The 26,800-nt window shown below is 50.1% G+C and overlaps 1 protein-coding gene across 1 annotated transcript in view; it reads right to left on the bottom strand.

The window, feature by feature from the left end:
* Window positions 1-2,740: 2,740 nt before the first annotated feature.
* The window catches only part of mtss1 (MTSS I-BAR domain containing 1), a 75,408-nt gene continuing 51,348 nt past the window's right edge, over window positions 2,741-26,800 (bottom strand). Inside the window, exons 7-15 of the mRNA XM_062544639.1 lie at window positions 21,086-21,243; window positions 20,018-20,125; window positions 19,758-19,855; window positions 16,402-16,498; window positions 11,602-11,733; window positions 9,078-9,234; window positions 7,174-7,200; window positions 5,481-5,865; window positions 2,741-5,384 (exon numbers count right to left, since the gene is read on the bottom strand). Coding sequence (XP_062400623.1) covers window positions 4,640-5,384; window positions 5,481-5,865; window positions 7,174-7,200; window positions 9,078-9,234; window positions 11,602-11,733; window positions 16,402-16,498; window positions 19,758-19,855; window positions 20,018-20,125; window positions 21,086-21,243 — 1,907 coding nt within the window. The 3' untranslated portion in view covers window positions 2,741-4,639. The remainder of the gene's footprint in view (window positions 5,385-5,480; window positions 5,866-7,173; window positions 7,201-9,077; window positions 9,235-11,601; window positions 11,734-16,401; window positions 16,499-19,757; window positions 19,856-20,017; window positions 20,126-21,085; window positions 21,244-26,800) is intronic.

Genomic DNA, 26,800 nt, shown 5'->3' on the forward strand with positions numbered 1-26,800 from the left:
CCTTCAGTTCAAATCCAACCTATCAAATACCACATGGAACCTCAAAAAACACTATACTGATTTCTGGAGCATTGTACAGTACGATCATTGCCGTGAAGGTTATTGAGACTTCTGCAGGAAGATTATTGAGCCTGAGCACATGAAGGTCAGCGGTGTGGTGACGGAGTTGACCGGTCGATGACCGTGTGGAGATTCTTCAGGAGCATGACAGCTCATGACAGCTCTCTCCCAAACATCTCAATGAACCACAACCACTGCGCTTTTCATTCATTCACTCAGGAGGAGAGCGGAAGAGTGAGTGTGTGTGTGTGTGTGTGTATGTAGAGACAAAGGCACCAGGATTCCTCTGAGCTCTGCTTTCGCTCTCACTTCTTCTATCTGTCCCGACACTCACTCACACACACACTTACTTATGTGTGTGTGTGTGTGTGTGTGTGTGTGTGCGCGTGTAGGCCCTTAGATAGCCTACAGAGATCCCACTGTTGACAAGCCGAATAGTTTGAGTTTAAAAGTTAGTCAGTTTTCAACATGTTAGCTAGTTTCATGGAAACTCTGAGTTAAGCTCAGAGTGATCCCACCTCCCCACTCCACAGTGAATAATATAGCATGTCATGTCAGATTTCTTTGTTCTAACACAGGAGCAGATTTAATTCCGTTCAGTTTCTAGGTCATGTCTCACACTGGTAATACACTGCAGCTGAGAGTAGAGTAGAGTAGAGTAGAGTACCTTCTCTGCCAGAAGATTTGGGGTCGGCGCTGGGCTTCATTTGTCATGTCTCATGTCAATGTGAGCAAAAATGACAGGCAGTGAAAAGGCCCAATTACTCCGCAATAAAAAAACAGCGTAAAGGGGACGTGTGTGTGACAGGACTGAAGAAGCAAGATCACTCCTCTGGAACCTCTTTAAGGTGCAGTCAGTGACGGCGCATAACATCACGTTTGTTTATGTTTAGATTTCAATTTCTTAGCAGAATCTTTTGCCAAAAACAGCGTACACCATATTTGAATAAAGGACCGGCTCACCCCTCCTTTCAATCCTCCAAGAGAAACTGTTTTTTTGGCTGTCTCCAATGTGTTTCCAGTCTTCTGGGCCTGGCTTGCTTACAAAGACCCTTTTTTTAACAGTGAACTCACAGGATGGGCACCTAGCGGATTGAGGAGGAGAAAAATGTTATGGGCTTGAAATTGCGTTAAAATCGCTGACTGTGCCTTTAAATTGAAAGAGCTGTCTAAATCTGACGTGGCCATGATTACACACACACACACACACACACACACACGATGTGAGCGTGATTACATCAGTTTAAGCGTTTACAGGAGCCGAGCCAGGCAAAGCCAAGATCACTCACACAGGACCCAAGTGAGGGGTCGTTCCCCTGCGGCCGGGCCCCCTAAGCCCATCAAACGTGCCCCGCGGCCCGCCGATAAGCTCTGTAATTACCCTCTCTGCACCGCCGCGGCAGCCCAGACAGAGCCATCACCTGCACGGGGAGGGAGGCCTCCTAAGTCCTCCTCGCGTCCCTCCGAAGAGAAAAGCCCCCCAGGTAAGGTGATCACCTGTGCACAAACCACAATGACACCAGCGACATGAGAGGATAAGGGGCAGAGGAGGGAAGGAGAGGGGGAGAGAGAGAGAGAGAGGAGAAAGGAAGGATGCAGCACAACAATGCAGCTTGGCCATACAGTGGATTGCGGAGGAGGAGGAAACCGGATCGGTGGCGACAGGTGTGAGGGTGAGGTGTCAGGTGCGCGGCCGAGGAGGAGAATGGACGACAGTCTCACGGAGGAACACGAGACGGCGGAGAGAAAGAGGGGGCAAGAGATAGGGAGGGGAAGAAAGAGGGAAGAGAGAGAGAGATGGAGAGAGCAAGAGAGATAGAGAAAGAGAAAGAGGCTAATGCAGTGTGTGTGCCAGCATGAGCTCTCGTTTCAGCCCAATTCTCTGATGACTGGCCAGCCAGTTTTGTTGTCCTTTTGAAAAGAGCTGTTCTAATGGACGGCGCTGTCAGAAGGCGGAGCGAGAGCCACGGTCCAGATTAGCCCGCTAGCTGACCACACTGTGGGAGGGTCAGTTCTCACAGTGGACTCCTGTAATCTCGTCTAAGATCAGAGCTCCAATAAAAACAGAAATGATGATGTGAGTGCACTGGATCATCAAGGTCATGCTTTATATTCAGTAGACTATATCTTTCCCACCAGGCAGCTACTGTTGTCTTATGAGGATGATCTGATATAGCACTGTACTGTTTATTCCAAAGGATTTTGAATGAATCAAAACATGTGTATATACTGTATGTTTACACTGGAAACTGAACGATCATTTGAAATTCTAATAAAACATCTTTAAAATCTTTGGTCTCAGTTTCAGACTGTTGGTCAACAATCGAGAATGCTTAGTCTTCCCCTGGTCTGACACACACACACACACACACGACCAGATTCAAACGCACAGGCAAGCAGGAAGTGGGAAAGAAACACAGTGAAGGCTAATGGCCCGCATCAGTTTCACCCACATTCAAATGAGCACACAACACCCATACGCAGGCATTGTTCTCCTTTCCAAAACATACAGTGCACACACACACACACACACACAGTGCACACACACAGTACACACACACACACACAGTACACACACACACACACAGTACACACACACACACACACACACACGTTGTGTAGAAGAAAACAACGCCTTGTCAGCAATAGAAATCCAACTCGCTTGATACCGGTGAGGATCTCCGATCAAATGAAATTTATTGACTGAAGAAGAGAGGGCCCTCAGTGGCTGGGCTTAGTCTCAAATGCAATAAACAAGTAAACAGCAAAGAGCAAAGGACAAAAATAAAATAAAATTAAAAGAGCAAAAGGCAATACAAAATAAAATAACATTGATGTGACTATGAGTCATGATAAAAACAAAAAGAACTAAGAACGTCATGAACAACGTGCCTGACTGCGCCAACAGCATCGAGAGCTCGGTGTGTGTGTGTGTGTGTGTGTGTGTGTGTGTGTGTGTGTGTGTGTGAGCAACTCTGACTGTGTGTGTACGCGGAGATGAGCCACGCCAGGTTGGGAGAAGGAGCCGGGTGTGTGTGTGTGTGTGTGTGTGTGTGTGTGTGTGTGTGTGTGCAGGTCAGAGGGGTTTCTCATTGGCCAGTGGGAGTGTGTCAGAGGAAGGCCACTTCCTCAGTAGGCGCAGCCTCCATGTGGCCCACGGCTGCAGGGCGAGCAGTGAATAGGCCTCCGACACAGACCCCGCTTTCAAGAACCAGCTTAGAACGTGAGAACCCTTTACTTCAAACAGGGGCCAAGGGGCAGACATTTGGACATGGGGAGTTTTTCTTTTTTAATTAAAAAAAAAAAAACAGCCTGCAGAAAATACACACACACATACACACACAGAAAAAAGGACATGTATGGAACTTCATCAAATTGATTTGGCTATTTGACAGCTCGGCCTGAAAACAGAACAAAACTCAAAATAGCACCACATTCAATTAAGAGAACAGGACGTTGACACCCCTGGAATAAAGCACTTAGAGAACAACATAAGAAAAATCTTTACCTGAAACGATTTGTCGGGAGGATGCCACTAAGCCAATAAAATAAAATCAAAGAACTTAAAATGAACAGAACACATTCAGAAGAACAGGCTTGCCCCTGGTCCCAGTTGAAATAAGCCCTCCTAACCATAGGGGGCAGTGTGCTGAGTGCAGACCACTGGCTTTGTCTCTGTCCAAAAACACCAAACTGCCTCTTTCATCACTTTAGAAACTCTCCCGCTCATTGTCCAAACTAGTCTCCCACAAGTCTCTGAATCGCATCTTTTGACCATCAGGCTTTCTCTCTCTTTCTCGGCACCTTCGAGCCCCATGTGCTCACCTGTACGGTCAGCAACATGACCCCAGCCAGACCCCAGCCAGACCCCAGCTGGGCGAAGTAGGGCTTCAAAGGCAGAACTCCAGTCGTTTTTGATACCCAGTCCAGCTTCTGTACAAAAATAGATACCTGGGAGAAGACGCCAGTGCTATATTACCAACCAAAAAATAAAATCAAATAAAAACATCAAAACAAACAAAAAATACAATACACGCTTTCTCCAATAGAACACTAATATATACAGTTTCTGACCAGAGGCAAGAGTAAGACTAAATAAGCAAGGCCATTTTTCATCATTTTTTCTCAATGACAATATAAACATATAACTTCTATATATATATTTATATACTGTATATATATCTTAAGCTCTGGTGGTCTATATATATATAGCCAACAAGTTTTAAATTATTGATCAATAAGAGGCAACATTCACACGGACAACTGTCTATGCTTGACACCTACGACATTTGTTTAGCACAGTGCAGTTTCAGAGAGAAACTAAAAATCCCAAACAAACATCTTTGTTTTTTCTCCCCCTCTGTCGATTTCTATTCGACCTTTTTGGGACTTTACTTTTGAGGACACGACTGAAACAGACCTCCTCCTTCAAAGGCTCAAATGTTTCTGTCCAGGGACATGAAGGAGGGAGGATGAAGAGGAGGAGGAGGAGGAGAGCGATGGGGGGCAGGGGGGGTGCTGGGTTGCGCAGTGGTACCACACTGCTCCGCACTAATGCGGGTACCAGCAGGCGCCGGCTCTAGTTGAGATGGTTGGGGACGATGGCGGGTGCCGAGCGGTCGTTGGTGATCGTCCGCCTCAGCCTGACCCCGCGGCGGATCATGGTCAGCATGTCGCCGCCTCCTCCTCCGCAGGCCTCCGTGGAGCTCGTGCCCTCGTCCGGGGACTCAGAGCCTCCGACGCCAACCTGCTGCTGAAGCGGTAAGGGCAGCGCCGGGGTGCCGTGCCCGCTCTCTCCCGACAGGCCCGCGGCGTTGACTTTGCCGTTGTTGTGCAGGGCGTGGTCTGCCTGGTGCGGGTAGCCTGGCGGCAGGGGCATCTGCTGCTGCTGGTAGTGCATCTGCTGCTGCTGTTGATACTGATGGTGTTGCGGATGCTGCTGCTGAGGATGCTGCTGCTGCTGCTGATATTGCTGCTGCTGATGCTGCTGCTGCTGCTGCTGCTGCTGAAGGTGTTGCTGCTGCTGATGCTGCTGCTGCAGGTGTTGTTGATGCTGCTGCAGGTGTTGCTGCTGCTGATGCTGCTGCTGCACGTGTTGCTGATGCTGCTGCTGCTGCTGCTGTTGGTAGTGCTGCTGCTGCTGCTGCTGGTACTGCCTCTGCTGCTGCTGGTGCAGGGCGAACTGCTGCTGCTTGTTGAGCTGGTACAGCTGCTCCGTGCTGTTGCCCAGCGGCTGCTGCCCGGGGTACAGCGAGTAGTAGGGCGACGCCGCCACCGCCGTGTTCAGGCTCTGCGTGGACTGGCACAGGCTATGGCGCGAGTGGCTCGTCAGCTCAGGGTGCCCCCCTCCTCCTCCTCCTCCTCCTCCTCCTCCTCCTCCTCCTCCTCCTCCTCCACCGCCACCCCAGCCGTCCGCGGGCACGGCGCTGCTGCCTCCGTCGTCCGGGCCGAGGCCCACGGTGGAGGCGGACGGGCGCAGGGGCACCTGCGGGGTGCTGATGGGGATGGGCACGCCGCCGCTGATGGTGCCGCGGCGGAAGCTGGGCTTGGACGAGGGCTTGCGGCGGATGGTGGCCACGTGCGGGCCGGCGCGCTGCTGGTGCTGCTGCAGGGCATGCTGGGAGGAGGCGGGCGCCGGGGGCTCGGGGTCGGCCAGCAGGCTGACGGTGGACGCCGGCCGCTTGCTCTGGAACAGCTTGCGGTACTGCAGGCTCAGGTCGCTGTTGCGCGGCACCGTGCACGACTTGTCGAAGTCCGTCGGGCTGCGGCCGTCCTCGCCGCCGTGCAGCGAGATGTAGTCGTAGTCTGAGAGGTCAGGTCAGATAAGCGAGAGAGAATGAGGGAGAGAGAGAGAGAGAGATATGGAAGGGGAAAAAGAGAGAAAATAGACAATAAGAATCACGATTTTTACATTTACCAACACTAAGCCTTTGTAATAAGTCTTACTCATGTGGGATGACACAGTTGTTCCATGAGATTTTTAACACACACAGAAACAATAGAAACAATGAGAGCATTTATGAAAAACTAGGGGGGGAAAAAACAATAAACCCACAATATAGTGCGCCTTCGCCCTTAAGTGGAAAATATGACTTGATGCAGGCCTATAAAAGGCCGAGGCGCTAAGTCTGATAAGTGCACTGTAGCGGTTCGCGCCAAGCGGGAGTTTGCTTTGGCACGGACGGCCAGCGGGGAGGCCCTGGCGAGAGTGTGAGCCGCTCCACGAGCTGGAAACTAAGGATGATGAAAGTGTGTGTGTGTGTGTGTGTGTGTGTGTGTGGGGAGGGGGAGGGGGGGCAGTCAGTACGCAGGCAGAACATCTGACTGTCTCGCCACCAGCGTAGACAACAGCAGTGTTTGAGAGCAGGCCACCGCCATCAGACTTGAGACGTCACTGTCCCCTCACCCTTGACTAATTTCCACACAGCCTCTACGCGCGCACACACACACACACACACACATACACCCCTATCCATGCACTCACCCATAAACACACACACACAGCGCTATTCCTGGAGCAGGAAGCTGACACACTGGATCGGTGAAACACTGAGCTTATCAGTTGATGAGGAAAAAAAGCCAGGAACACCACCCACCCATCGACGTACTGTATGTGTGTACAACTACACGCACACACAATTTCTGGGCAATGGCGTGACATGCAGACCCTCACATGAACATTAATGCCTTTAGGGGGCAATTAATCTGTTACGACCAACACACACACACACACACACACACACACACACACACACACACACACACACACACACACACACACACACACACACACACACACACACACACACACACACACACACACTTGTTCTCTCTGCACTCTAGCAACTCAGTAAAAAGTGCTCTGTCCCCATAGACCCCAGTGTGGCTCATACAGTCCCCCCCATTGGTTCTCTGAGCAGTCAAAGGGCATGACATGACGTGGCTTCACAGCACAGATGTCCACTCCCACTGACGGGCATTAGGAGGATGGAGGGCTGACCAGCCCCAACAGGTGAAGAGTGCTGAGGTCAGTATGGAGTGGACGACGAGGGAATGGATATGAACCAGTACAGGAAGAGATATATATACATACATGTACATACTCCAACCTACCATAGAGTGGAGGTTCTTTCTTTACGGCTGAAAGAGAATATAGAGGCGTGTTTTAAACGGAGGTCCAGAAACAAAGAGATCACGGCTGTTGATGTGGATGTTGTGCTTCTCCAGAGTGTGATGCGAATGCAGGAATGGACGCAGGGGGGTGGGGGGGTGGAGGGGTTCGGACGGACGTCAGGTGGGGTGGGGGACGCATCCACACACAGGTCACACAATAAGCTAGCAAAGGAGGGGGGTGGGGCGGGGCTGATGTTGATTGACAGGTGGTCAACAGCGTCATCACCATCATTTGTCAACAGGCTTCATGCAGCATTGCTTAAGTGATGCAACACAAACTGCGTCAATGCATAGCCTGCATAATACCTGTGTTTTTATGGAAACACTCGTTTATGTATGTCTGTGTTTGTGTGCGTATGTGCATATGGGTTGTGCAGAGTAATGTAAACATATTTACAGGCTGTGTGTGTGTGTGTGGGGGGGGGGGGGGGGGGGGTGAATCTGCTTACAAAACCTAGTCATGCTGCAGTTGAGTGGAATGAACTTCCTGATAATATTAGATTCGCCCCTACAGTTACCAGTTTCAAATCAAGACTGAAAACTAAACTGTTTTCTGATGCCTTCAGTTAATTAGTCAGCTATCCTATTTGATTTTACATGCTACTGGTATAGGTACATTATGCGTATATTTATTTATCTATCCATTTATGCACTTTTTAGTTTGGATGTATTTTCATACATTTGATTTCCTACTTCTTTTTATCTTTCTTTCTGCTGCTTGGGCTGCACATTGGGCTGCTCTGCTGTACAAAATGTGCTATATGAATAAAGTTGCCTTGCCTCGCGCTGCACAGAGCCTGTGGCATCTCTAATGAGTCGGGCTTTCTCGGGGTGACTCAGGCTGAGAGGAGTCAAAACACACAGATGGTGTTGTGAGATCCAAACTCAATGCTAATGAATCTGGCAGCGAGGGGACTGTTTGACTTCTACAGTAAACAATGACTGGTCTGGGAAATGCGTGCAGAAAAAAAGTCCCTTGCGGACTTTGTGGACAAATACTTCCAGGTATATGTTTTCGAACTACAGATACATGAAAGGGGGGGACTGTTTCCGTGTGTGTTGGGGAGAAAAACGTGCGTGTGTGTAAATAGACCTCTGACATTACTGAAAGCCACAGCAATTTTAACAGTAGCCAAAGCTTTTGTTCTGAGGAAATGATTGTCATGAAAACCTGGGCGTGAAAACACTTCTGTATGTGTGAATTTGTGTGTGTGCATGTGAATGTGAATGTGAATATGAAAATGTGTGTGTGTGCATGTGTGCTTGTGAATGTAAATACGTGTGTGTGTGCGCACGGCACGCTACAGAAGGCTATGTTGTGAGCAGATGGAGAGAGGAGAAGTTTTGCAGGATTCCATACACAAACATGCTGCCATCATGGCCATGAGGAACACTAGTGGAAGGACAGAAAAAGAGAGCGATAGAGATACAGAACAAGAATGAGAGAGATAGAGAACCAGAGTGAAAGAGAGCGAGAGAGAGAGGTGGTCTGTGACTAAATAACAGACTGACTAAGAAAGAAAGAAAGAAAGAAAGAAAGAAAGAAAGGAGAGGGACAGACAGAGAGAGCGAGAGAGACAGACAGAAAGAGATAAATGGAGAGGCAAATAGAGACAGAGACAGACAGACAGAGAGAGACAGATAGATAGAGATAGAGAGAGAGACAGACAGAAAGAGAGAGAAAGAGAGAGAGGGAGATAAAGACACAAAGACATGCGGCTGGGTCCAGTGGTTCAGGCATAGGTGGAGGGTGGAGGTGCAGCAGCAGCAGCAGCAGCAGCAGCAGCAGCGCGGTTGGGGTTGGGGGTGTGGGTGAGTGAGGAGGGGGGTGGAGGTGCACTGACCGTGGGAGGGGATGGTGTCCTCGGAGCAGGAGGGCGTGGTGGTCTGGGTGCTGTAGCCGCTGGAGCAGTGCAGGGAGTCGCGGCTGGTGCGCGGAGCGTCCGAGTTCAGGCCACCACCGCCCAGCGTCAGGGCCAGCTGCTCACGGGCCGACGGAGGCTGACCAGAGAGAGAGATATGGAGAGAGAGAGAGAATGAGAGAGAGAGAATGAGGGATAGAGAGGGAGAGATAGAGAGGGAGAGAGAGAGAGAGAATGAGGGATAGAGAGGGAGAGGGAGAGAAGGAAAGAGAAATCAATATTGAGGTGGTTATGTATGAATTTTGTGTTAATAAATGGCGGAGCGTGTGGCCAAACCACATGGCAAGAGACTCCAGTAAACCATCAGCACTGAACACAGACAGCACAGACGCATTGCTACTTTACAGGAGACCGCAAGTGAAACTGCCCTGACCAAACTCTTAACACCCATGGAGTGTTCTAACCGCACCAGCACAATAACACACACGGAGTGTTATTCTAACAGCACCACGTCACACACAGGGAATGTTATTCTAACAGCATCACATGCACACACATGGAGTGTTTTTCTACCAGCATCACATCCACACACACACACACGCAGTGTTTTCTAACAGCAGGAGCACTGCACAGAGACACAGCAGAGGCCGGTCAGGAGCGGAGCTGTGAATGTGAACGTGTCCCTGTGACTGTTGGTGCTGTGCTGCCACCACAAGCTCAGTCTCAGGCATTGCAGGATCCTCGGAGCTGACTCATTATCACCTCATTAGCATGGCAGAGGGCAACCTGGCATTACACACAGCCACCATCGCTGCTCCTCTACAAGCCAACGCCTGCCGAGTCATGGGCGCACACACACGCGCACACACACACACACACACACACACACACACCATTATCATGGCAGAGGGCAACCTGGCATCACACACACAGGCACCATCGCTGCTTCTCTAAAAGCCAATGCCTGCCGAGTCATGGGTGCACACGCACACACACACACACACACACCTCATTATCATGGCAGAGGGCAACCTGGCATCACACACACATCCCATTGCTGCGCCTCCAACCCAGAACCCTGCTGAGTCACCGTGTGCTTTGGTTGTGGACAGCATCATGCGGAGACTGCGGCGGCAGCATTTACATGTCAAATATCGCACAGCAAAACTTGTCCAACACGTTGGGCTTCCTCCGTTCCCCGCTCCTGTTTAAAACTCAGAACTCCACGTCCAGTCTAGAGCCGAGTGCTCGCAAAGACAGATCCGCATGCATTCCGTTATGAACCAACTAGGCCCACGTAACACCAAGCATCTAAATCTACCTAGAAAAACAACATTCCCGTCCTCTGCCCATTTTGGGATACCAGGTGCTGGTGATATGTCGGAATATCAGACTTCTGAGGTAAAAATCACCACCACACACTGGTATAATATATAGACTGATTGAGGGCAAAATAACTGATTCATTTCGATTAATGTCACTAGTGCTGATTACACAATGACTCATTTAAATTGAAATATTTAAAATACTTCACAATCACATCAAAAATGATATGTGTGATTAATTGAGATGAATTAATCACAGAGTATGTAATTAATTAGATTATCTTTTTTAATCGATTGACAACCCTAGATTGCTTATTTATAGCCAATGATTAGCTTCACCATCAGCTTCTTCAGGTTCACTCTCTGACTTCACAGATGCTGCACTGATGATCTTTACTTTTGATACCTAGTAGCTACCTGACTTTGCAGAGAGCCTGGCCTTGATCCATTTGCAAACGTTTATTTCCTGGTTGGTGGACGCTTGTCTGAAGTTTGAAATCATTGGAGTTCAATCAATAACGTTCGGTAATGACGTACGTCCACCGCGGGGGACACAATGATAACGATAGGCTTCCCACTTAAACGCCAATGGCTCTCAGGAGCGCCCTCTGTTCACTGGTTGGTCAGGCGTCCTGGAGCCGGAGTAAACGAGGGCGGATCAAGCTATTCCAGACGGAGTACTGTAGGGAAAAGAAATTGAGCGGAAGTACGTACAGTAGACAGGCAGAGCCAGACTAGCTAAAACTACCAACCATGAAGACAAACCTTGCATCCGCTGCCTACAGCCCAGCAGGCACTGATAAAAGCTTGCAGCTCGTGGGAAGTACCCATGGGTTTATCTGCCCTTCACATGGTCACATTCCATCAAAATGAATGGGTGGATCTGACCAAAGCTAGTTTCCTCTCAACACACGCCTCAGAAAAGGACAAATGGGTGCATAGGCCCAACTGGGAGTGAATGCACTGGGAAGCAAGAGGACAGAGTAGGGACAGACAGGGCCGACAGAGAAGTGGACGAGGAGGAGGAAGAGGAGGAAGAGGAAGAACACAAGGAGGGAGAAGAGGAGGAGTATAAGGAAGAAGAGATGGAAGAAAAAGAAGAGAGAAGAGGAGGAAAAGGAGGATTAGGAGGAGGGAGAGGAGGAGGAAGAAGATGGATAGCCGGAGGGGAGGAGCGTTACCTTGGTGGAGGAGGTGGACAGTGCGCGGCCCCTCTCTCCGTGCCCGCTGTAGGCGTTGTGTGGCGGGGGCATGGATGTGCCGTTCTCTGGCCCGCCCCACTGCGGCTGGCTGTTCATCCCGCCTCCTGTCTCCTACGATTGGCCAGAAACACATCAACCAAACACATGTCAGCCAATGGCCACCTTCACGACTTAAAAGAATGAGTGAGACGTCAGCCTGACAGTTCAGCGATGCACATGAGGTCACCAGACAGATTCACAGATGGAGAATGGCGCACACACGGTTAAGCATTCTGCCCTCACGACACATGCAGGGAGACTCATGCCATCACGCCAGCATCAGCATCATCATCATCATCATCATCATCATCATCATCATCATCATCACCACGGATACGACGGCTACTCAAACGGGACTGGACACAGCAGCACCACAGAGCTGACCACAGAATTACAGAGTACGGCTTGTGTACAGGAGCAGCGCACAACATCACATCGAGCCGCACATACCGATGGCTTTGACTAGAGGAAAGAGATAGAGAGTGTATGTGTGTGTGAGTGTGTTTATGCATGTGTGTGTGGGTGAGTGAATGACTTCTGTGACTGTGACTGTGTGTGTGTGTGTGTGTGTGTGTGATTATGTGTCAGTGTGTGTGTGTGTGTGTGTGTGTGTGTGTGTATGTGTGATTATGTGTGATTATGTGTCAGTGTGTGTGTGTGTGTGTGTGTGTACACGTATTGTGGAGCGATACAGAGGGCACTGAGTCCAGAGAAGGGGGGTAGTGGGTCATATTGACATTTATAGGCGGCAGAACTTCAAAGGTCCACAGCACACACAACAAAAGCTCCCTGAGTGGAATCTTCTACCACTAATGGCCCTTCCATGATACTGAGTTCAAAGGTGAAGTGTGTGTGTGTGTGTGTGTGTGTGTTTATGGAGTGGGGAGGGGGTGCTGTAGAGTGCTGAGGTGAAAGGAGTGTTAAGCAACATTGTGAAGCCTCTAGGCCACCTGACACAGCAACAGTCAAATCACACAGCCACACAGCAGAAGCAGCACGGAACATACACAGAGACACAACACTGAAATGACACAAACACAAATTAGTACACAGATAGAAGCAAATGGACAGTCTGACAGGACAAGAAAACAGTCAAAAATAAGAACACACACACACACACACACACACACACACACACACACACACACACACACACACACACACACACACACACACACACACACACACACACACACACACACACACACACACACACACACACACACACACACACACACACACACACACACACACACACACACACACACAAACATGTAGAGTACACCAACAAAAGCACAACGGAAAGAAGTCAGAGCAGGCCCTGCAAATGTGCCACACTACGGCTGACCTACTTCAGTTTGTGTGTGGAGGGTAATTGGTCAGAAAAAGGCAACAAATAAAGAGCTTTAGAAATATTCCGAACGTTCCCCTCCTGCTGCCGTGACAATGACGGCAGCACGACCTGCAAAGCTGGGGCAAGGCAGTGAATAAAGTCAGCCTACACTAGGGTCCTCTGCTTGGATCCTGCTTGGTATAATTGGAGATTATGTATAGTACTAGATCAACTACAACTTGGACAAGGCTCCTGATGCATGAGGTACACAGACATTTTACATCTAAACTGTTGACCACTGAATCTATGACAAAAAAAATCATAACATAACAAAATGGCATTCCATTTAGCGCGATAAGCTATGATAAGGCTCCTATCTATGACCATAACCTCCTCCAAGAGAGAGCAAGCATGAGGAGCCATCTCCCGGTGGGTTAATGTGGACCCCGGGCTGGCCCCCTGCCTGGCCCCCTGCCAACCCTCTCCACTCATAAAAGAGCTGTCATAAGAGTGTTGCATAAGGGACTCATGTGACACACATAAGTCACCGGCACAACTAGACAGCAAGACTAAGTGGCATATGGGCGCTAACTCCAAACAAACACTACTGTGCGGCTGCAGATAATCTGCCCATTATATGATTGATGAGCCTTATGTTCCTCCGCGTGTGCTGATAACCATAATGGTTTGCGTCAACAGTATCCGTGCGAATTCTTCCCGCTGACTTATGCAAGTTAAAAAGTATCTACTGAACAGCCTGAAAGGCGTGCAGAAGTCCTGCGTAGCCTGGGTGGCTTCACATGGTCATATAATAGCATCTGCGGGGCTTCACACAGCCATATAGTAGCAGCTGGGTGGCTTCCCATAGAATGCCAATCGTTCCCTTAGAATGATCGGGTTCTAGCTGCATTCAACCTTTTAGAATTCCATATATATTGTTGTATTGATAAGTGGAATAAGTGGACTTTTTAGATATAATGTCGCAAAAAACACATACAACTTCAAATCACACCTAACTTCACCCTATAAACTTAAGAGTATGTCAATAACTCAATTTTAACAAAAATATCAGATAGAACCTTTATATTTCTAAGGGGATGCAATGGATGTGAGGATACCCAAAACTGTTTGGTCATGATAACATACCTAACAAGAGATTCTTACCTAACTAACCTATCTAAGATTATTACATAATGGTGACCATGTAGCCAGGATGACCCTTGGCCATGCTATCTTACACGTGGGGGTGTTGTGTGTGTGTGTGTGTGTGTGTGGGGGGGGGGGGGGGGGGGGGGGATAAACACACAAAACTATCAGATACTCAAGACAAACACACATACATCACACACTGACACACAAAACAGATCTCAAGCACACATTCTCCAAAAGACAAGCAGACATACACACCAACACACCAAAAGCCAAAAATCTGACACACACACACACACACACACACAAACACACAAACACACAAACACACAAACACACAAACACACACACAAACACACACACACACACACACACACACACACACACACACACACACACACACACACACACACACACACACACACACACACACACAGAAGTGGTGTATGTGCTCACGGTGGTGGCTGCAGCAGCAGCAGCGCTGGCGTTGGTGCCGGTGTGTATGGGCAGGCTGCGGGGCCCAGAGCCTGAGCCGGAGCGCAGCGTGATGGTGGGCGAGTTGCCCTCGCTGAGCGAGCGCGCCCCCTCCCAGCCCTCACAACGCAGCATGGGGCTCAGAGAGCGCTGGACACGCCGCTGGGGGAGGGAGGAGCGGACGCACACCAGGAGGAGGAGGAGGAGGAGGAGGAGGAGGAGGAGGAGGAGGAGGAAGAGGAAGAGGGAGAGGGAGAGGAAGAGGAGGTGATATTCAGACAGGGAAAGGGAAAGGTGAGGACAAAGAAAGAAACAGACAAAAGAGTGATAGACAACCAGAAGAGGAGGTGAGGGCTCAATAGAGAGTGATGAACACAAAAAGATTGCCAGGGCAGGAGGAGTGGGGGAGAGCGAATACAGAAGGACAAAGAGGAGTGAAGAGGGAGAAGTGGAAAAAAGGCAGAAATGTTAGCCAGGCGGTTCAGACGAGAGAGGCTGCCTGACACACACCCGATACTCCACACACTCTACAGCCAGAGGGGCTTCTCCACCCAGACCAGATCCATAATCCGCACCGCCCCACACCACCCCAGCCCACCCCACAACACCCAGAAGAGGAAGAGAGACACATGCCCCATCTCCCCTCAGCATGAGTCAGGCTCCAGGGCAGATAACGGAGGGCCACCAAAAGGACAAAGTGAGCTTAGTGAGCTATTACGCCCCCGACTCGTATCTCCATCTACGCCCCCCCCGGTGACACGACCTTCGGCCGGGCCGGCGGGCCTGACCTGCGATCCGAGTCAAAGTCACAGCCAGCTGACCTTTGGTCACAGCCGAGGACCGCCAGCCATGACCTGTCAACAAGACGGGGCAGGTAAGACGGTGACAGATTAACTTTTGACATCCGGGCAGGGATAGAGTCACATGACCGTGACCTGCGGCGAGCGTCAGCGCACGGGTCCAGCCAGACGACCCTTGAGTCCAGCAGGCGTGTTGACCGAAGCGAGCGCACCGAGGATGTGCATGTCGAGAGTGAACCACTGACCTGCAAACCTTTAAAAAAACGCAGCCTGCAGCAAAAGCTGACTAGGGAACAGTCATGTGAGCAGGGGCGGATTTCCAAGTAGGTGCTTTACTGACTTACCTGGATTAGTAACCTCAGAATAAGAGTAACCTCCTTACAGGAGAACACTACAGGCAGGTTTACATGGCCACACTCTACTCCTACTCTAACTAGAGAAAATGACACGTATAGGTAAAAATAGAAAGTACACAAATAAACACCTTGATCAGAATAAAACTGTCCTTAAATAGTAAATAGGGCTTATGTCTTATGTCATTCTCTTGACAAAGCCATTAGCTATTCTTACTACTATGACTTACACTAAAATAACTTATCTAGGTTGGTAAAGTCATAGGTCTGTAGGTTAGTTGGAATCCACCTGTCTGGGTAAGTCACTAAACCAGGTGCTCAGAATAACCCTCAGACAACCTGTGTCAATGAGTTCATAACTCAGTCTGTATGTATAAATAACATTATCAAAGATGTTACTCCGGTCATCTGAATCCCAACAACTGTACTGTGACATGCGACATTCAAATAAATGTCCAATTTCAAACATAAGCTGATATGGGCTTAGACCTTGTTTGTGTGTGCTGTGTATGGTTGAACTTCTTTTGAGCTATTTGTATGTGTTTGTGTCAAAACCACTTTGTATGAACGTGTGTTTCTTTTGGGGGTAAGAAAATGTGTGTGTGTGTGTGTGTGTGTGTGAGGTACATACCTGTACAGAGTCGGGGGGTCTCAGGTGAATGCCGTCCACTGCACTGGAGATGGAGTCCAATGAGGGGACGTGCCTGACCGAGTTGGACTGGTAGTTACTGGGAGGGAGGACAAGATGGACACACAGAGGAAGAGAGACACAAAGAGAGATCATGTTAAAAACTCCTCTATGAGATCAGTCGCAAATTCAAATGACTTTAATTTTCCATTAGGAGCTTCACATGTGAAAAGCATCAGTGCTTATCCAACCGAACCTTAAATGACAACAATAAACCATATTAGTCAAACCAACAAGGCTTACATCAACACATTCAAAGAAAAACAAGAACAAAACAACAACTCCTCTCTGCATTATTCCACCACTCCAAGCAGGAAAGAGCAAAAGTGCAGGTTAACCACCATATTTATTTCACTTTAACGTGCATATGAATGTGACTTTGGTGATGATGTTTGCTGTGCCTATGTGTGTGTGTATGTATGTATTTTAATGTGCATGTGAATGTGGCTTTGGTGATGCCGTTTGCTGTACCACCATATTTATTTTGTTATAATGTATATATGAATGTGGCTTCTTCAGTGATGATGTTTGCTGTGGCACCATATTTACTTGACTTTAATGTGCATATGAATGTGGCTTCGGTGATATTTATTTTACTTTAATGTGCATATGAGTGTGGCTTTGGTGATATTTATTTTACTTTAATGTGCATATGAATGTGGTTTGGGTGATGATGTTTGCTGCAGCACTCATAGCCAGAAGACTTTGTTGAGCGGAGCTGAGCTGGAGACTCCAGCAGTAGTCAGAATGAAGGTGTAATTAGTTTCCATGGAACAGTGTGTGCTTGGGTTCAGACGGCAGTACAGTAGGCTGGGAGGCGGCCCAGTGGCTAACCCAGTGGGACAAGTGGAAACTCAGAGCGCTGCGCTCCGCACCGCACGGCCTGCCATGTCCCGGACAAACTGTTCCGGAATAATCTTAATGACAATCCCAGTAGTGGAGGGAGAGAGAAGGAGAGACAGAGAGAGAGAGAGAGAGAGAGAGAGAGAGAGAGAGAGAGAGAGAGAGAGAGAGAAAGAGAAAGAGAAAGAGAAGAGAGAGAGAGAGAGAGAGAGAGAGAGAGAGAGAGAGAGAGAGAGTAGAGGGAGGGAAAAAGTGAGTAAAGGAGACAGCGATCTAGAGAACCTTCTGGAAGAGCATCATGGCTATCTGCTCCAGTGCCAAGTCCTGAGCTGCGGTCCCGCAGGAAAGAATGCATGAAACACTAGTCTTACACCCCCCCCCCCCACACACACACGCACACACCACTGGACACACACTCAACCACCAGCTGATTCAGTCCAGCAGTTCAGCTGAAATCAGAGCGATCCCACCGGAGACAGCGCACTGCTGACACACACACACACACACTCTCTCTCTCTCTCACAGGTTTATGACGTGAACTTACTCACTCTCAGTCTCACACACACACACACACACACACTTATGACGTACACTTACACACACAAAAAAAACACTGCCCGTAGAAAACTGAGACATGCACAAGTAATAAGGAGTCCCTTGAGAAAGAGTGGACTGGACAAAACCACACACACACACACACACACACACACACACACACACACACACACACACACACACACACACACACACACACGTCAGAGGCCCTCCTTTTCTGCTCCAGCCCACTAGAGACTGTTCTTGTGTGCTACCAGACGCCTACTTGTGCTCTCTCTATCCAACCCATGTGTCTGCTCCTTCCATCAGTCTCCACTTCTGTCTGACCATCACTTCCTCTCCTCTCCTCTCTGACCCCCACTCTTCTCCTCTCTGACCCCCACTCTCTTCCTATATTCTTCTTCTTTTCTCTCCTCTCTGACCATCACTCTCTTCCTATATTCTTCTTCTTTTCTCTCCTCTCTGACCATCACTCTCTTCTGTCTGCATCCTCCCTCATCCTTGACCTTCACTCCTCTCCTCTGATCCCCACTCTTCCTCTTCCTCACTGACCTTTGCTCTGCTCTTCCTCTCACTTCTAATGCAGGCTGGGTGACAAAAGCCCCCCCAACCCTGCCACACACAGCCTTCTCCTACCCCTGCTCCTGCTCCTGCTCCTACCCCTGCTCCTACCCCTGCTCCTGCTCCTGCTCCTACCCCTGCTCCTACCCCTACCCCTGCTCCTACCCTTACCCCTACCCCTGCTCCTACCCCTGCTCCTGCTCCTACCCCTGCTCCTGCTCCTACCCCTGCCCCTGCTCCTGCTCCTACCCCTGCCCCTACCCCTGCCCCTGCTCCTACCCCTGCTCCTGCTCCTACCCCTGCTCCTGTTCCTACTCCTACCCCTGCTCCTGCTCCTACCCCTGCTCCTACCCATGCCCCTACCCCTGCTCTTACCCCTCTGCTCCTACCCTGCTCCTGCTCCTACCCCTGCTCCTACCCCTCTGCTCCTACCCCTGCTCCTGCTCCTGCCCCTACCCCTGCTCCTGCTCCTACCCCTGCTCCTACTCCTACCCCTGCTCCTACCCCTGCTCCTACCCCTCTGCTCCTACCCCTCTGCTCCTACCCCTGCTCCTGCTCCTACCCCTGCCCCTGCTCCTACCCCTGCTCCTACCCCTGCTCCTGCTCCTAGCCCTGCTCCTGCCCCTGCTCCTAGCCCTGCTCCTGCTCCTAGCCCTGCTCCTGCTCCTACCCCTGCCCCTAGCCCTGCTCCTGCTCCTAGCCCTGCTCCTGCTCCTACCCTTGCTCCTGCTCCTAGCCCAGCTCCTGCTCCTACCCTTGCTCCTGCTCCTAGCCCTGCTCCTGCTCCTACCCCTGCTCCTAGCCCTGCTCCTGCTCCTAGCCCTGCTCCTGCTCCTACCCCTGCCCCTAGCCCTGCTCCTGCTCCTAGCCCTGCTCCTGCTCCTACCCTTGCTCCTGCTCCTAGCCCTGCTCCTGCTCCTACCCTTGCTCCTGCTCCTACCCCCGCTCCTGCTCCTCCCCCTGCTCCTGCTCCTACCCCTGCTCCTGCCTGTACAGTACAGCAGCTCGGTACGCTCCTGTGCTCTTGAAAGAGACACCACACAGAGTCGGCTCTCACAGGAGGAGGAGGGAGGGGGAGGGCGCCATGGCAACGGGGTTGAGCAAACACAAACAAAATTCATCAGTGTGGATTCCCCCCGTGTGCCAGCAGCTGAGATGGAGCCCACATGCTTTAGAGGAGCAACGAGGACACCAGACCCTCCCCTCTCCCTCTGTGTGTGTGTGTGTGTGTGTGTGTGTGTGTGTACATGCGTGTGTGTGTGTGTGTGTGTGTGTGTGTGTGTGTATGAGTATGCATGAGGTGTTGAGCGAGTGTGTGAGTGTGTATCATGCATTAGTACCTGCTAATGCTGCTCTTGCGTGACAGCGTGTTGCTAGGCGATGCGGGCGGCGTCTGGTAGGTGTAATTGTAGTCAGATCCTTTGAGGTCAAGAATCACCTACAACAGACCAGGGACAAATAGGAGTTAGTCTGCATTCCTTCACATCAGCAACACATATCTCTGAGGATACATTTACATACTGTATGAGTGAGTGTTTGTGTGTGAGAGGATACACTTGGCCGCGTGTGTGTGTGTGTGTGTGTGTGTGTGTGTGTGTACCTGCTCGCTGGCAGGAGGGAGTTTGTGTGGCTCTGCGGTGAGGTGGGTCAGGTCCTCCAGGATGGTCTGCAGGTGGGTCACCTCTCCCAGCATACCGATCTCCTCGTCCTACCGAAGCAACACACAACACAACGTCTGAGTATACTGGCCACACACACACACACACACACGAGATGAAGACTTAGTTTGGTCTCACATTACAGTGTACCTCAGCTGACTCACTTGTACCAGAGGTCAGAAAAGGTCCATTGTTAGAGCAATTTCCCATGCCCACACATATGCTCGCTCGTACACACACACACACACACACACACACACACACACACACACACACACACACACACACCTCTTTTACACCCACCACGCCCAAGCATTAAGTCTACTAAACATCCATCAGTATCTAATAACCCTAAGATAAATACGCCCAGAGCAAACACTCATATTTGTCTCTTCACTCTGCAGCCCTTTCACTTGGCCCTGACTAATGGGGCTCAGATCAGCGGATCAAGGAGCGGGCTGACAGCTGGAGACTGACGATCAGGAGAAAGGGTGCGGGAGCGCTAGCGTGTGGGAACCTGAGGAACGTCTGGGGCAGAGGTTCACCTTTGGGTGCAGCCAGGGAGCACAGCTGCAGCATGCACAGCAGCATTGAGACTGAGGCTGACAGCACAGCACACAGCACAGCACACTGTATGGGCATGTAAAGTGAGCGAGTGAGCGAGTATGTACGCGCGCGCGCGTGCACACACACGCTGAAGGTAATCACGAGTGAGAGTATGTGAGAGGACATGAGAGTGTGTGTGTGTGTGTGTGTGTGTGTGTGTGCGCGCGTCTATGAGAGCGATAGAGAGGGTGTGTATGTGTGTGATATGAGTGAGAGTATGTGAGAGGACATGAGTGTGAATGTGTGTGTCTATGAGAGCGATAGAAAAAGAGTGTATGTGTGTGTGATATGAGTGAGTGTGTGTGTGTGTCTATGAGAGCGATAGTGAGGGTGTGTATGTTTGTGTGAGAGAGTGAGAGTGTGTGAGTGTGTGTGTGTGTGTGTATCTCTCCATCTCTCCTCACCAGTACGGGTTTGAGCATGTTGACAAAGGAGCAGAAGCGTCCGCGCTCCTCGACGAGCGCTCTGCACACGGCCCTCTTCTCCGTCTCCTCCAGCACGGCGTAGCGCGTGTTCACGTCCTGCAGCGCGCTGTCCAGCTGCCCGCGCACCTCGTCCTTACCTGCAGGGGGCGCACACGCGCACGCGTTAGATCAGTCACACGCTCCATTACAGCAGAATGGACATCAAACAGACTTTAGATACACACACACATATGTACACGCACACACACATACACGTCCACACACACACACACACACACACACACACACACACACACACAGGTGACCAGTCAGAACTAATCCCCACCTACACCAACACCATGGTGAGAACACATATCACATCAGCAAGAGACCTTTGACATACAAACATACACAATGTGAACACAATCACACACACACACACAAACCAAGATATAGCATATCATTTAGTAAGTATAAACATCTTGTTATATGCGACTTAGTAAGTAACTGAGTCATCAATCCCCATGTGGAAGTAGGCGCACACACACACACACACACACACACACACACACACACACTCTGACTAAGACTATAGGGACTAATTCCAAGTGTCAGTAGGCATGAAAGGCTTCTAACTACTAGGGCACCCACTGGAGTGCTGATAAAAACTCATTAAAAGCCTTTAAAAGACTTAAACGGCGTGATTACAGACAATTACATTTCACGACATCTTCAGAGCTCTCTGTAGAATAATTATGACTTTGTAATTACAGTACAGTCAGCTCTCAAATGTCTCATATGTCTACCACGGTGGACCTTCAACGCTGCAGATAAATCTTAATATACATGATAAATGATTGGAAATTGGATATTGTTGGGCCTAATTGTAATAAATGGTCACTTATTGCCACTACAGTTCATTATTGCCAAAAGCCCAAGGGTGCGCTCAGATCAGCCACTAGGTGGCAGCACAAGCCTATTTGTGAATGAGTGGTGACGCGGCTTACGCACATCAGGAGCAGTTGCTGGGTGTTCTTTCCATCTGCCTTCTACAGAGACCCACTCCACTGACAGGGGGCATGCGCACTCGCACTCTGCTGTGCTCACACACACACACACACACACACACACACACACACACACACACACACACACACACACACACACACACACCCCATGTCCTGGGGTAGAGGATTGCATTCTGTGCAAGAGCCAAAGAAGTCTGTGGCGCGTGGCAGAGCTGAACAGGGCTCAGTGTGTGTGTGTGTGTGTGTGTGTGTGGAGTGGGTGTAGGCATATGTGTGTGTGTATGCGTGTGTGTGTGTGTGCGTGTGTGTGGTATGTGGGGGGTTATTTTGGACGCTGTACATCTGCATGTCTGCATCCAGCTGTTGCTGCATACCACAAGCACTGAGGCTCCCTGGCAACCTGTTGGAGTCTCCCTCCCACACTCAATCTTCCTTCTCTCTCTCCATCTCTCTCTCCCTCTCTCTCGCTTTCCGACAGACTCTTTGCCAAGCTAACGCTTCTTTCATTTTCTGTCTCTTCTCCTCTGCACTCGTTTTTTTTCTTTCTGTAGCTTCCCACTAGAACAAAAAACAGTGCCCTCTTTTACACACACACACACACACACACACACACACACACACACAGTCTGATCTCCAGCCTTAAAGTGTAAATGCAGCCCATAACTCCACCCACTTCACATTTCTGAAAAAGGCTTTAAAAAATGAGCGGGACAATCTGAAATTTGGAAGGGAGTGCAGCACTGCTGCAGCCAATCAACCATGGTGATTTCGTGTCCATCTGGGAATGAGTGCTGCAGACATGGCTTATCACAGGTAGGCTAATCAGGGCAGCAGGTGTTGGGGCGTTTCATTCTTAATTTGTAACGACCCGGTGACGTAGACTCGCCAGACAAGTGTAGGACTACGTCAGCATTCCAATATCATTTTGGACCAAAATGCCATGGCATGTTTCAACCTGTAGAGGGTGCGGAGAGCTTTATCTCCAATACAAAATCATACAAAATGTCACTTTTCTCGGGAAACACGATTTTTGTCAATATTAACCCTGGTAATAGTGTAGTTCACCACTTATGAGTAATTTCAATAAATCAACAGCTCAAAAAAAACATATTTTAGGGTGCAGTTACACTTTCATAATGTGATCAGCATGTGGTGGTGGTGGTGGTGGAGGGCCTAAAATGGCCTCCTGTCCTTGCTGGTGTTATGAAAGTCTTTAGGTAAGAGCGCATCTGTCCCTGCCAACCCTATGGGCAGCCCAGCCCAGCCCAGCCCAGCCCAGGCCAGCGCCTCTATTAATAGCTGGGGAAGTGATCCCTCTCGCTGGGCTATGCATGCCGAGCGGCTCACCCCCAAGGCTCTCCCCCACCGGCTTCACAGCCAGCACTCCCCCTCCGCCCACCACACACACACTCTTCACTGGGGTTAGGAGCACTTCATATGGGGCTCTTCCAGATGGCAGCCAAGAGCTCAACACCCCCCAAACATGGCCACACACCCCTTAAGACGTGGCTGGCTGGCAGGCTGACTGGACGTGAGGACTGGAGGACAGACAGGCTTGTGTTGTGTTGTGTTGTGTGTTGTGTGTTGAGTACTGGCCGCTCGCTCCGATTAGCGAAACCAGAGGAAACGCTGCACTTAATCTGATTTAAGGTCAGAGGTCAGAGAGGTCAGAGTTCGCCTGCAGAGGAGGAGAGCAGGGGAAAGCAAAGGGGAAAAAACCCCAAAGCAAGCTGAGAGGCTGAGCCCATGTTAGAGTTTTAACCGTCACATGATGATGGAGGGATTGCTTTCTCCTCCTCTGGAGTCCTCCTCCTCTCTTTACTCCCCTCTTCCTCCTCCTCCTCTTCCTCGTGCTCTGCTCTGCTCTGCTCTGCTCTGCTCCTGGTGGCGTTGGCCTGTGGCTGTGGGGCTGGAGCAGGAGCATGAGTGGCCTGTGTGGGCCCTGAGAGGGCTGGGGCTGGGGCTGGGGCTGGGTCTGGAGCAGGTCTGTTCGTAGTAAAAATACACCAGCGCAGCGGCACTGCCAACATTCCTCCCCAGACCCGTGGCCCAGACCCAGAAGCTGGGGGGCAGGGGATGGGGGTATCGGAGAATCCCCTCTTAAAACACACACATACTGTAGGCACGTACACACACACACACAGGTGCAAAAGCACACATGCACACAGGTGTCGCACACCGCACCGTTCAGGTTAAGTCAGACACACACCTCGTCTTTCCTTCTAGAAGTCTCTCTTAGTACTCGTCCATTCATCAACAAACACGTTCATATACACACAACACCTACTCCTTCACTCAAATACACAAACAACACCTACTCTTTCACTCAAATATACACAAAGGATTCCAGTTTCCAGATTCCCCTTTCAAACATACAATCTCCCTTTCACTCTTTCCTCTCTCTCCAACACACACACACACACACACACACACACACACACACACACACACACACACAAACACACACAAACACACACACACTGTGTACACACACACACACACAGGTTCTGCTGACACACTGCCCAGCGCTTATGTTTGGGGTCACAGGAAGGATTGCAGGGGCCGTGAAGTTTACAGTAGATCAGCTCGGCTTAGCCCTAAGTACAGTGGGTCCTCACAGCCAAAGCACAGGAAGGCCCTGGCTCAGCATGCCTAAGAACACGAGCAAGATGGAACATTCTGGAAGGCTCTGGAAGCTTCTTATGGAACCTTCCTTAATTCCAGCTGACTACTACCACACTTAAAATAGTGTCCACTCAAAACACAATGGCACCCACTGATTACAGAGGTAGAAGTAGAAGAAGAGGAGAAAGACATTCAACAAAACTAGCATTGCCGCCTAAAAAAACTGATGTAGTGAAGTAAACAACCTCATTCACCTCTCGGTAACACTGCAGGAGATGTGACTGCCTGGCCTGACGTCGGCAGACAGTTTGACATCAGAGAGAACGCTAGTCTGCTAGTCAGACGGTGAACCGTGTTGTCGGAGCTCCGCTCTTGACGTGATGTACTGTACGCCTGGCGCAGGGAGATGATTGGCGGTGGGGGTGGTGGTGGTGGTGGTGGCGGTGGGAGGCTGTGAAGAGGGAAACGTGTCCTCCTGCAACTGGGCCAGCTGTGGGGAAGCCTAGCTCTGCCGGGCCAGGACGGGTGACGTGTCGCACTCCCTCCTCTCTCCCTACCGCCACCGCCACCACCACACTAGACTGACTCGCAGGGCTAGACACAGGGCTTATGTAAGGGGGGGGGGGGGGGGGGGAGCATTATCATAATTCATTTAGTGAAAGGTTTTCATTTTGCTCCCAATCTCTTTTGACTCTCATCCAGGCACAGAGTGTCAGAGATTCAGTTACATTCCTCTACCAACACACAAAGCTATGCAGGTAACAGATACAATGCTCGACTCCTTCCCTCCCACACAAATGGTGTTGTGTATGTGTTTTGTGTTTTCATGTATGTTTAACGTGTGTGTGTGTGTGTGTGTGTGTGTGTGTGTGTGTGTGTGTGTGTGTCTATGAACATGTCTGTGCATTTATGTATGCATTTGATTTTTTGTACGTGCATGTATGCATCCATCCAGACATGTGTGAACGTGTGTGTGTGTGTGTGTGTGTGTGTGTGTGTGTGTGTGTGTGTAGGACGCTAGCCTGCAGAAGGTTCTGGGCGAGGGCTCCATCTCTCTCTCGGCCTCTAATCACTCCGACCGGACTGGTTGCCTGGCGACAGACACTTCGGGCTGGCACTCACACGGGTTGCTTAGCGATTGGCTCTCCGGGAGGATGAAGGCGAGCGGAGTGGGCAGATTGGGTGCCAGGGAGATGCCAGTCGGCATGGCAGCGGGGTGCCGACCGCCAACCCTCCTGCGTTCCCCTGCAAGCAGCTGATGCCCCCCCGGGCCAAATGAATGACCCCCCCCCCCCCCCCCCCCACCCGAACAGTTGCGCTTCACCTCTGCACTCGATGTGTGGAGTAAATAATGCCAGTCTGTAGAGAGAGTTACTACTCGGTGCAAACGGATCCAATCCTTCTGCCGGAGTTCTGGAGCGGGACTCAGCAGGAGGAGTGAGGAGGAGTGAGGAAGAGAGAAGAGTAGAGGAGGAGTAGAGAAAGGAGTAGAGACGGAGGAGTAGAGAAAGGAGTAGTAGAGATGAGTACAGATGAGGAGTAGAGAAGGAGTAGAGAAAGAGGAGAAGAGAAGGAGAAGGAGGAGAGGAGTAGAGAAGGAGGAATATAGGAGGAGAAGAGAAGGAGTAGAGAAGGTGAAGAGGATGAATAGAGAAGGAGTAGAGAAGGAGGAGAAGAGGAGGAATACAGAGTGAGGAGTAGAGAAGGAGGAGACGAGAAGGAGGAATGAAGAGGAGAGATGAGTGGAAGAGTAGAGAAGGAGGAGAGGGGGAAGTACAGACAGAAACAAAGCAAAGAGGAGATGAGAGATCAGGAAGAGGAAGGATGAGAGTACAATACTACAAACAATAACTGAGGCAACACAACTCTTCATTCTAAACTATTTTCATCACAGCATGGAATGATGCAAGTCATTTTGTGATGAGAGGAAGAAGAAAGATGAGGAGATGAATAAAATAACAGAGAGAGAGAGAGAGAGAGGGGAGAGAAATGGAGAGAGAGAGAGAGAGAGAGAGAGAGAGAGAGAGGAGAGAAATGGAGAGAGAGTAGTGCGGATAACTGT

This window comes from Sardina pilchardus, chromosome 9, assembly GCF_963854185.1.
Source record: "Sardina pilchardus chromosome 9, fSarPil1.1, whole genome shotgun sequence".
In the NCBI taxonomy this organism is placed as follows: domain Eukaryota; kingdom Metazoa; phylum Chordata; class Actinopteri; order Clupeiformes; family Clupeidae; genus Sardina; species Sardina pilchardus.